Source organism: Oncorhynchus gorbuscha, linkage group LG03, assembly GCF_021184085.1.
Source record: "Oncorhynchus gorbuscha isolate QuinsamMale2020 ecotype Even-year linkage group LG03, OgorEven_v1.0, whole genome shotgun sequence".
Taxonomy (NCBI): domain Eukaryota; kingdom Metazoa; phylum Chordata; class Actinopteri; order Salmoniformes; family Salmonidae; genus Oncorhynchus; species Oncorhynchus gorbuscha.
In genome coordinates, this window is record NC_060175.1 from 64,515,633 (window position 1) to 64,528,549 (window position 12,917).

The 12,917-nt window shown below is 42.2% G+C and overlaps 1 protein-coding gene across 1 annotated transcript; it reads right to left on the reverse strand.

The window, feature by feature from the left end:
• Window positions 1–3,021: 3,021 nt before the first annotated feature.
• LOC124031699 (peroxisome proliferator-activated receptor gamma-like) lies at window positions 3,022–7,957 on the reverse strand. The gene is made up of 6 exons (XM_046343281.1): window positions 7,042–7,957; window positions 6,476–6,567; window positions 6,077–6,215; window positions 4,699–4,895; window positions 3,678–4,155; window positions 3,022–3,409 (listed from the first exon to the last, which is right to left on the reverse strand). Exons 1-6 carry the CDS (start codon window positions 7,871–7,873, stop codon window positions 3,162–3,164), a joined length of 1,986 nt encoding a protein of 661 aa, XP_046199237.1. The 5' UTR covers window positions 7,874–7,957; the 3' UTR covers window positions 3,022–3,161.
• Between the last annotated feature and the right edge of the window lie 4,960 nt (window positions 7,958–12,917).

Genomic DNA, 12,917 nt, shown 5'->3' on the forward strand with positions numbered 1-12,917 from the left:
GGAAGAGAGAAATTCAACATGCCACATTGGCTTCAAAACCCACCAGAAGCTTCCGTTTACCACGAGAGCATTTGATTCTATCTGTTCTCTATATTTCCTGGCAGGATATTGTCTGGTTTGGAATCTGAATTTAGAGAAGCTGAATCTGAATGCATCTGACAAGTTGAATATATACATTTGGATAAACTTGATAAACAGACAATGATTTCAATATTTACCATATTGAAACTCAACATATCAATATTGAATTTGTATGTTCATTCAATTCAGTTTAAAATCATGAAAAGTTCAATTTATGAATTTAATGGTTACATTTGTGCATCACACATTACTGTACAACAAAGTATTTAATGAAATAATTAATTAAATATCAATATCCAAATACACGTTCGAAATTATGGAATTAAAATACAATTTATGTTGGCACTGAAATCGCTCCATAGATTTTCCTAAGCGTTAGGATCCGTGTACGGTTTGTTCAATCAATATCTGAACTTAAACAACAAAGAGGGATAATCATTTTGATTACGTGAATTCATTTTTCTATGTCGTCCACAAGACTGAATGAATGAACACACACGGTGTGGGCATAGTAAGGGCTGCCATAGGAAACGTGTTCTAGCGGTTTCAACGTAAAAGCCGTGTGACTCCAACGTTTACTTACCTGACCATCGCTCCGGCTAGCTAGCTTTTGCAATTAGTAATGTGATTTATTTGATCTTACTGAACCATTTGACTCAAAAAAGGGAAGGGAAGGGAAGAATAGCCATGGCGTCATCGAAAGTTGTGAATCGCAAAGACCTTTATTGGCTGGCCTCTTTGGCATCTATTTCTGTGGAGTTTTGCTATCTGTTTGTTTAACTGTTCTATTTCTGCTTTCTGACAGGCCACAGAGACTGCTGAATATAAGACGAGCAATAGAATACAAAAGAGCAAACTCTGATCTGGCCCTATGGCGACAAGAGCTCCACCAGGCGGCATGCTGTGATCATGTTTCTGCCTACTTTGCTTTTACACATGCAGCAGATTCAACCTCCTCACACAGGGGGTGCTGGAGCAGATCCAGGGGGCTTTAAGTCGGCTACATCATTCAATATCTACAAACACAAGTATACAGGTCATTCCTCTTGCACATAGAATGAAGCCCGTGTGCAGATATCCCTTTAAAAACACACACACACATGCACACAGACACAGTACACAGAGCCATGCTGGAGGAGACACGGCATCTAATCTGTAGAGCACAGGTGTCCACCGAGACAGAATACAGCCGTGGGCATGGTGACAGTAACTCATGTCAAGCCCAGTAGGGTGTATAACCAAATACAGCTCAAGGATGAACCATATAAAGACTGGATTCACTCAAAACAAAAGCTGTCAATCAAAATGCATGTTCCCAGTGCCTGAACACAGAAACAGACATTGGTTGGATATACAAAATCCTTTTTTTGGGGGGGGCATCTACATTTAAATAAATATTCAAAAGATAGACATTTATAGTAGATAAGTGTGTACTGCATGTCTACTTCCTGTAATGCACATTGTTCGTTCACTGAATCATTATAATATATGTCACTGAGCAGATGTTTTTTTCCAAAGCAACTTACATACCTATTCATTATGGGTGTTCCCTGGAAACAAACCCACGACCCTAGCATTACAAACGCCATGCTCGACCATAAAGGAACATATATATATATATATATATATATATATATATATATATATATATATGCCATTTAGCAGACGCTTTTATCCAAAGCGACTTACAGTCATGTAGCTCAGTTGGTAGAGCATGGCGCTTGTAACGCCAGGGTAGTGGGTTCGATCCCCGGGACTACCCATACGTGGAATGTATGCACACATGACTGTAAGTCGCTTTGGATAAAAGCGTCTGCTAAATGGCATATATTATTATATTATATATTATTATGTGTAAATACATTCTACTGAGCTACAAAGGACCCCTCTATTGTACCATTTCCCCAATGATGTTTTGACTAAACTGAAGTATTTTAACTATGCCATAACTCATTGTAGATCAAATACACCATGTATAGCAATAATCATAAAGCCCTTCTAGTCACCCTAACATAAGCGCTGGAACATTTCACCGTGTGTCAGCAACAGGGGAATATCATGACATTGCATAACATCATAAAGCAACAGAATGTGCAATATATTCACCAGCAGATGGCAACCTTGAGCAATACTTGTATGTACTTACTGGAGAGGATTTTCGTATTGCTTATACAGGTCATTATAAACAACACGGGATATAATGTCCGTGGTAGTACATGTCATATACTATGTTAGGCCAAAGAAGATGGATGCATTATACACTGACATGTTTAGAGAGGGTCGTGTTGAGGAAATGGAAACTCAAGAGATGTTTTCACATTCATCGAACCCTATGGAATGATTCAAAGACAAGGAGACTCGATATGCTGTACATAACAAATTATTTGAATGAGCTATATTTTTTTTCATTCTACTTCCTTCTGTCTGTTTACTTTTTTAGTACTTTGATTGGATTATTTTATGATATAGAGCTACACAAATAAAGTTATTATTGTTATTATTACAAATGTGTATCATTAACACAAATGTATTAGGATAACATATTGTTTTCACATTATATTACACCCTTAGTCAGGCTTTATTCTATTTGTCCAATGAATGCCCTGCAATTGAAAGTACTTCTCCTTTCAGCCCTTTAATTAAAAAGCACAGCAAAAGACCGAATAGCTGCAACAACAACGAGACGGTGAGAAGCTCTGTAATGAATCATTCACAATGTAGTACAGTTCAAAGACCCTTCCAAGAAACCAATCTTTCCCCTTACTGAATATCAAACAGAGGGTTCAGCGGAGCGGCAGAACGTGTCTTTGTCACGGAGTTCTCTTCTGAAGTCAGACATTCGGTTTCCTTGAGAACCTGATGAATAATAGCCTGGTCTCAGTGACTATTGTTGTTTACGACGTACACGCCACAGAGGAGTTGACGAAGCACAAACAGGTCTAGGACCAGGCTAGTTAAAGATCTATAAGGGTCTACACATTGTTACAGTAATCACAATTGGGATAATACTGTACTACTGTATATATCACAGTGAGCAGTCTTCTTTTCCTCATAGCTGTTAAACTGAGTCCCCCTCCACTTTAGTACAGGTCTCTCATGATCTCCCGCAGTAGGGGATGCAGACACACCTCCAGCTCCTGCTTCTTGAGCAGGTGGATGAGGCGGACGTGGTTGGCCACCAGCTGCCGCAGGTCGGTCATCTTCTGCAGTAGCTTGGCGAACAGCTGGGGGCAGTCTGGGTGGATGGTCTTCAACTGCAGCTCCAGGGCCTGCAGCACTGTCTCCTGGAGGTCCTCAATGGGCTTCACGTTCACCAGGCCTGGACGGTCTACAGTAGAGTACAACGTGGTCAAGGTTAGTCACCAGAGAGTGGGAGAGGGAAATAGAGGAAGGTTGGACAAACAGTATACAGCAAATGATCTGAAGTTATAATGATCTACCCGATGAGCAAAGTCCAATTGAAAGGATACAGCACAAGAGGACCCCATTACTTTATATCTGGTCTCAAGCCCAATCAAGTCGTCTCTGAACAATAAAAAAGGCAATCTTGCAGGTCCTGCATATAAATGCACACATGAAAACTGAAAAACAATCACCTCCACTGAGGATGATGACGGCGAAGAAGAGCGCCATATCACTATCGTCCAGCTCCAGCACGTTGAACTTTACCGCAAACTCAAACTTGGGCTCCATCATCTCACAGAAGGGCTTCCTCAGGCTCTTGAGGAACTCTCGGGTCATGAAGATCTGTCCATAGGCAAACAGTGTGCCGTCCTTGTTCATGAGCGGCGCCAGCATGGTCGTCATGACCTCGATGACCCCGTACTTCAGCAGGATCACCTTGTCGTTCATGTCCAGCTCTGTGAACCCAGGGATGCTCTTGGCGAACTCTGTGACCTCTTGTACGGCCTCGGCGGAGCGGAACTGGATGCGGCGGAAGACGGAGAGCTCCAGCTCCCCAGCAGGCTCCTCAGGGGGCAGGACGGACCTCTGGCGCTCCAGTACTGGGAGCTGTCTACAGTTTATAAAGTACTGACCCGCCGTCAGAGACTTCATGTCATGGATGACAAACGGCTGGAAGAAAAGAGATGCATCCCATAGGTAATTAACTATGTAAAGAAGCATTTCCATCCATTGTCATTCATTCTCTTGGGACTTAGTAGTGATTCTCGTATTAGGCACCTTGCTTGGTGCACAAGGGGTTAATCTACCTAGGAAATAAAAGGTCAATTAAAATCCTGACTTTTGTGCTTGTTTCCTTGAGAACCAAAATTCAATCTGTTTCTCTAAAATATAAATAACGGTCTATTAGTCATTTCCTCTTAGACAAACTAACATAACCCAATATTACTGCTTCCTATAGAACTTAGATATTTTGCTACCAGTAAATCAGCACAGAGTGGATCTACCAAAAACTGTGATATTCAAATAAATAGAACCAAATGTCTGGTGTGTGTGTGTGAGTGTATGTGTGAGAGAGAGCGAGAGTGTTCGGTGAAGTGGCTTTCAATGGGTCTGTTCTGATTGATCTCACAAATTTCCCATGGACATCAATGCATCATTCCCGTAACACTGTGTGTGCATGTACAGTATCTCAAGTATCAACTGGGCCCTTACTGAGTTTCCGTGGGTCTTTCCAGAGAGGATGGCCTTGGCCTTGCTCTTGGTCAGGGGAAAGTGTCTGTGGTAGGACAAGCACAGCTGTCTGGACAGGGCTCTCAGGTCCGCTGACTCTGGGTTCCTGGGGTCCACATCCAGAAACTTAGCCTGCAGCTTCTCTCTCTCCACCTGGGGCATCCGGCCGAAGCGGATGGCTGCATGGGGGCATCAGGGAGGTTTACAGTTAGTGCATTACATTCTAGCCTGCGCGCCAGTCAGACACTTTCTGTATTAAACAATGCTTTCTCAAACAAGACAATGACAAATAGGTTGGCTAAAGAAGGACTATACTTCATCCCACTGTGTAGAAAACTTTCCAAAGTCTAAAGGCCCTTTTCAGACAGACAACTGCTGTTGAAACAGTTCATATTGAATATGTGTAACACCCTTGACATGAAATAAGTGTTATCAAATAGGACAACTAACCCTGTCAACCCTTTGTGAGTGGGCGTTACTCAGATTGTGATTGTATAATAAATATGGCTGCAGAAGGGCTTATGAACTTTTACAATAGTTCTCATGGTCTCCATTTGGAGCCCAGCCCATCCGTCGAAGCATTTTATGTCGTGGCCACATTATCTGTCTTAATTCATCAACGATTACACTGAAAATATTCAACTGAACAAAAATGTGATGATTCCTCGACATTATATGGATGAGCTGAGACAAAGTTGCGTGCACATATTGTGTAACCGAGCAATGTCAACTGATGGTATATTGAATCGAAGTTTACACAGATTTGCAGGTGTTATAGCAGGTGCAGTGAAACGCTTGCGTTGACAGCTCTAACAGTGCAGTAGAATGTCTAGCAAATACACAAATTAAAAATCATGTTAAGAACAAGAAACATCAGAACGACATGACAACATCTCCTGAGAGCTTTGCTGTGTCTGCCAGCAGTTGTCCCATCACAGGTAATAAAAGAGTGCAAAGGTCACTGTTATACAAACTAACATATAAATGACCAATAGCAAGCTGTCGCTGAGATTGTGGACGGGCTGCATACCACTGACATACAAACAGGATGAAATTGCATTTTTATCTGATTTTGCCCAACATAAGTAGGCTATATTTAAAAGCACATCAAATGCAATGTTCAAACACATCATGTGACCAGCTAAGGCAGACGGACAGGAATGTGCTCGTGGTTGCTATCTATCTCTTCCAAATTAAGTGCAAGACAAGCAAAAGAAAATGTCTGAGCTTTAGGCAAAATGAATTGGAGCAGCCAAAAAACATTACATGACACTCAGCTTTGGCGTTATCATCTATGACAAATCATGACCCTTACAAACCTTTGTAGATGATGATGATTTTTTTACATAACAATGCTTACCATCGTGTGACATGCCCACAAGCAGACATTTCTGAAAGCGACAGTACTGGCACTTATTCCGGCTCTTTTTGTGAATCCGACAGTGCAGCTCACAGAGGTCATACACCAGTTTTAACCGCACGGTTCTGCGAAAGAACCCCTGAGAGAGAAGGGCAGAGAACATGTTGATTGTAGAATCCTACAGCAGCAGTTGGCTGTAATTATTTTTACAGGAAGAAATAGAAAGAAATGTCAACAAAAACCATGAGCTTTACACTAATCCAAGGGCCAGGGTGCGTGTTTAAGTTTCAGGGTAAATCCTTACTAATATGGCCCCATGGAGGTCACAGAGCAAGACATTTCTATACCTCCAAGCATTCACAAGCCAACAGAACCAGAGGAGGTAGGTCTCAGTCCTACCTTGCAGCCCTCACAGGCATGGACACCATAGTGGAAGCCTGAGGCCGTGTCCCCACACACTCTACAGTCAATATTGAGCGGAGAGCTGGCGTCTGTGTAAGTAGGGGGATTGGAGTGAGGCCGGGGTATGGACAGGCTGACAATGCTACAGTCGCTAGACTGAGAAGGAGATAAGGGCTTATTGTTTAAAGAACCTAAACAATATACAGTGGGGCAAAAAAGTATTTAGTCAGCCACCAATTGTGCAAGTTCTCCCACTTAAAAAGATGAGAGAGGCCTGTAATTTTCATCATAGGTACACTATGACAGACAAAATGAGGGAAAAAAATCCAGAAAATCACATTGTAGGATTTTTAATTAATTTATTTGCAAATGATGGTGGAAAATAAGTATTACTTTTTGCCCCACTGTACATAACATCGAAGGCAAAATGAAAGAGTGGCATTCAAAATGTGTGGCAATTGCTTTAACACAAGATTAAATTGATGTGAATAGATAATTAAGTTATTACACTTTTAGTTGTAGGAAATGACAGATTTATTGACAATCCCTTACAGTAGACTTACGTTGATACACGCTGTATGTGTAGTTGTATGAGTGGCTTCTGTCTGGGCTGTGGTTGATTGAGTGGTTTCTGTCTGGGCTGTGGTTACATGAGAGGCTTCTGTCTGGGCTGTGGTTAAATGATTGGCTTCTGTCTGGGCTGTGGTTAAATGAGTGGCTTCTGTATGGGCTGTGGTTAAATGATTGGCTTCTGTCTGGGCTGTGGTTAAATGAGTGGCTTCTGTATGGGCTGTGGTTAAATGAGTGGATTCTGTCTTGGCTGTGGTTAAGTGAGTGGCTTCTGTCTGGGCTGTGGTTAAATGAGTGGATTCTGTCTGGGCTGTGGTTAAATGAGTGGCTTCTGTATGGGCTGTGGTTAAATGAGTGGCTTCTGTCTGGGTTGTGGTTAAATGAATGGCTTCTGTCTGGGCTGTGGTTAAATGAGTGGATTCTGTCTGGGCTGTGGTTAAATGAGTGGATTCTGTCTGGGCTGTGGTTAAGTGAGTGGATTCTGTCTGGGCTGTGGTTACATGAGTGGCTTCTGTCTGGGCTGTGGTGGTGGTGGTGGGGACTGTTGTGGCTGTGGTGGTGGGGACTGTTGTGGCTGTGGTGGTGGGGACTGTTGTGGTGGTGGTGGTGGGGACTGTTGTGGCTGTGGTGATGGGGACTGTTGTGGTGGTGGTGGTGGTGGGGACTGTTGTGGCTGTGGTGGTGGGGACTGTTGTGGCTGTGGTGGTGGGGACTGTTGTGGCTGTGGTGGTGGGGACTGTTGTGGCTGTACTCTAGAGAAGGGAGATAAGGGTAGTCCAGCGTCGACAGTGTCTCCATGTCAAAACTATTCATCTTGCTGTCCATCTGTGCCAAATCCAACGTGCCCAGCCCAAAACTCAGCAAGGACCACGCTGCTCTCCGTGTCCCCCATCTCTGGATAAGAAGACACTAGACAGCAGTGTTAAAAGAAAAAGGTCATCCGACAGTATAACCGTCTCCATTCACTGTACATAGAGCTATCCAGGAGATAACAGAAAAGGAAAACCATTAATTACCTCCGCCGTTGTAACTGTCCTCTAACTGTAGCCTGTTAAGACTAAGAAACAGAACTGGACTAATTCTACATTCACTCTGATATGGATCTGGTTATGGACTGTACATTAGATTCGGGTGAACACAGGAATGCAATTTAAGAATGGTTTCATTGGGCTTGCAGTAGTGCTTAACAGATAGTGACAACTTATTCGTCCGCCCCCCTGGTAGGAACTCTCAGCCCCACTGCCAGTGAACTCACACTTCTGTATGATTTCAGCGGGACAGTAAGAACATCTTAGATGCTAGTAAAATGTCTCCTCTTTTATAGAACACGCAGACAGATCTTTAGATGCATTAGTAGAGACGGGTCAATATAGCCATGCTCACTTCAACTTAAAGAAAGACAGGTAGAACTACTCTCTCTATCTCTCTCTCTTGCAGAAATCGAGATATGATTCAATAAAACATCTCTGATTGTAGGATGATAAATTCCCTTTCTGTTATATGTAGCTATTGTCTTTCAAAAGTCACGAGAGAACTTTAATGGGTGGCATTGGCCATAAATCAAGAGGCACATCATTGGATAATACGGTTGTGGGAAGAGGGCCAGGCTTTCAGTGTGATGCATCAAATGCTCATTCTAGTAGGTTTGTTTTCTAAAAGGACATCCATTCCCAGTACAAGACCTAATTACAACCTCTAACAGGCTCAAATAGGTCTTGCACATGCTCAAACCTGTGCTGTGTGCAATATAAAATGTGTGTGTTTTTGGTTTTACTGTCCTTGTGGGGACCAACAGTGGGGACATTTCGCCACAAGGACAAATTATATTTTAGGCTTAGGGGTTAGGTTTAGGGTAACAATTAAGGTTAGGGTCAGAATTAGGGTTAGGGGTTAGGTTTAGGAGTAAGGGTTAGGGAAAATATAATTTTAAACGGGAATCAATTGTTTGGTCCCCACAAGGATAGTATAACAAACGTGTGTGTGTGTGTGTGTGTGTGTGTGTGTGTGTGTGTGTGTGTGTGTGTGTGTGTGTGTGTGTGTGTGTGTGCGTGCGTGCGTGCGTGCGTGCGTGCGTGTGTGATAAATGATATGATGATGATAAATGGGAAACTCAATCATCAAATTTGCGGACGACACAACAGTGGTAGGCTTGATTACCAACAACGACGAGACGGCCTACAGGGAGGAGGCGAGGGCCCTCGGAGTGTGGTGTCAGGAAAATAACCTCACACTCAATGTCAACAAAACTAAGGAGATGATTGTGGACTTCAGGAAACAGCAGAGGGAACACCCCCCAACAGTAGTGGAGAGGGTAGTAAGTTTCAAGTTCCTCGGCGTACACATCACAGACAAACTGAATTGGTTCACCCACACAGACAGCATCGTGAAGAAGGCGCAGCAGAGCGCCTCTTCAACCTCAGGAGGCTGAAGAAATTCGGCTTGTCACCAAAAGCTCTCACAAACTTCTACAGATGCACAATCGAGAGCATCCTGTCGGGCTGTATCACCGCCTGGTACGGCAACTGCTCCGCCCACAACCGTAAGGCTCTCCAGAGGGTAGTGAGGTCTGCACAACGCATCACCAGGGGCAAACTACCTGCCCTCCAGGACACCTACACCACCCGATGTCACAGGAAGGCCATAAAGATCATCAAGGACAACAACCACCCGAGCCACTGCCTGTTCACCCCGCTATCATCCAGAAGGCGAGGTCAGTACAGGTGCATAAAAGCTGAGACCGAGAGACTGAAAAACAGCTTCTATCTCAAGGCCATCAGACTGTTAAACAGCCACCACTAACATTGAGTGGCTGCTGCCAACACACTGACTCAACTCCAGCCACTTTAATAATGGGAATTGATGGGAATTGATCAAATAGATCACTAGCCACTTTAAACAATGCTACCTAATATAATGTTTACATACCCTACATTATTTATCTCATATGTATACGTATATACTGTACTCTATATCATCTACTGCATCTTTATGTAATACATGTATCACTAGCCACTTTAAACTATGCCACTTTGTTTACATACTCATCTCATATGTATATACTGTACTCGATACCATCTACTGCATCTTGCCTATGCCGCTCTGTACCATCACTCATTCATATATCTTTCTGTACATATTATTTATCCCTTTACATTTGTGTGTATATAGTAGTAGTTTTGGAATTGTTAGCTAGATTACTTGTTGGTTATTACTGCATTGTCGGAACTAGAAGCACAAGCATTTCGCTACACTCGCACTAACATCTGCAAACCATGTGTATGTGACAAAACACTTTGAGTTGAAATGACCTACACATACCTAAACAGAAGACTGACAAAGTCCTGTGGAATAGTCTTGTTACCAAAGTGGAATGATTTTAATAGTTAGTGTGTTAGAAGTTGGTAAACTAGGAAACACATGAATTTTGGTGATCATATAGAGGTCTCGATTATACAATAATATAAAAATAGTAACATAAATTGAAATAAATGACATCTTTGTCAAACTGTCAAAAGTTTACAGTAGCCTTTTTCCAGTTTGAATTACAGACAAAGTTAACATTTAAACTCACAACGGAAATCTTTATTATAATTCAACAATGTTTTTTTTATGCCAATGCAAATAGGTCTAGATAAATTGTCAAATGAAATAAATTAAAGCCTTTGATCGATCTAAGACCAGTATCAGTTTATGCAAAGCATTGTCAGACATCAGTTTCACTTGTTCACCTTTAGCCTGAGCCAGGCAGTCTACATTCTCACGTATCAGAAAAATTCAAGGCTGATATAGCCTAGCTTACCTGTCCTGGTCTTCTACGCAATAAAAATAGCCTTATAACGCTTCACCACGCACTTGTAGAGCTTCATTCACATATTCCACCATCTTTCTTCCTTTTTCTTGATCCCGTTGAAACTGAATAATAGGCCAGGGCACTGCAGGTTGCATGTGGGTCATATGGCCAGTATCTGAATGATAGAAGTTTCATTCGCCCAGTTACAGCCTGCATACTTCCCTTCCCCCATCAATTTGCCGGATGGACTTTAGAATCATTACTTCACGGAAGACTGGAGACAAACCTGTTGCTCAAAGAGTGATTATCTGATTTGATAGGTAGGCTGGAAGAGAACAATGATGTAGGCTACTGTAGACTCCTTTCTGAGAGTGTTTGATTCTCGTAAGGTGTGAAGCACTGTAATTCAGAGCAGCAGTACACAGAAATCCATAGGCCAACAGGGGTCCATTTTTGACATAAAGGGGTAAAAAATAATAATAATCATCATTTCAAAACAAATATTTTATCCTTCTGAAATGTTTTAACTTTGTCAAGCAATTACCCTGAGAAAAAAATATATAAATGCAAGATGTAAAGTGTTTGTCCTAAAAGATAGCCAACATTTTCAATATGCAAAGAAATGCGTATTTCTCAGAAATTTTGTGCACAAATTTGTTTACATCCCATGTTAGTGAGCATTTCTCCTTTGCCAAGGTAATCCATCCACCGGACAGGTGTGGCATATCAAGACGATGCACCTAGTGGTGCACCTTGTGCTGGGGACAATAAAAGGCCACTCTAAAATGTGCAGGTTTGTCACACATGCCACAGATGTCTGAAATTCTGATAGAGCGTGCAATTGGCATGATGACTGCAGGAATGTCCACCAGAGCTGTTGCCAGAGAATTCAATGTTAATTTCTCTACCATAAGCTGCCTCCAACGTCATTTTAGAGAATTTGGTAGTATGTCCAACCAGCGTCTCAACCACAGACCACGTGTATGGAGCCGCGTGGGTGAGCGGTTTGCTGTTGTCAACATTGTGAACAAGTACCCAATGGTGGCGGTGGGGTTATGGTATGGGCAGGCATAAGCCACGGACAATGAACACAATTGCGTTTTATCAATGGCAATTTGAATGCACAGAGATACCATGACGAGATCCTAAGGCCCATTGTCGTGCCATTCATCCACCGCCATCACCTAATGTTTCAGCATGATAGTGCACTGCCCCATGTCTCAAGGCTCTGTACACAATTCATGGAGACTGAAAATGTCCTAGTTCTTCCATGACCTGCTTACACACCAGACATGTCACTCATTGAGCGTGTTTGGGATGCTCTGGATCAACATGTACCATGTACCTGCCAACATCAAGCAACTTCGCACAACCATTGCAGAGGACTGGGACAACATTTCACAGGCCACAATCATCAGCCTGATCAACTTTACGCTAAGGAGAAGGCAAAACGGTGGTCACACCAGATACTGACTGGTTTCTGATCCACGCCCCTACCTTTGTTTTTAAGGTATCTGTGACAAACAGATGACCATCTGTACTCCCAGTCATGTAAAATCAATAAATTAGGGCCTAAGGAATTCATTTCAATGAACTGTTTTCCTTATTTCCTTATATGAACTGTAACTCAGTAAAATCTTTGAAATTGTTGCATGTTGCATTTAGATTTTTGTTCAGTATACCGTTACCTGTCCAAAATTGAAATGAGTAACGATTAGTCAAAATCAGTAATGTAATCTTATTACTTTCTGTTACTTTTGGATTACTTTCCCCTTAAGTGGCATTAGGAGAAGACAAAAATGATCCATCAAATGCATTTGGTGTGTCATCACAGTGGTCTCTGACTTGAGGTCAGACTCGCTCAGGTGGAACAAACTTGAATTTGTGCCCTTTTTCAATGCTGAATTGAATGTCATTGATCAAATTGAAAGGTGTCGTAGTGTATTTTTTTTCTCACCATAATCCTTGGATTTAAAGGTAATCCAAGAAATAATCTAGTGTCTGTCATCTGCTTACAATATTTTAGCTGGTAATGAAACGGATTACAGTTACAGTTTTTTTTGTAACCAGATTACATGG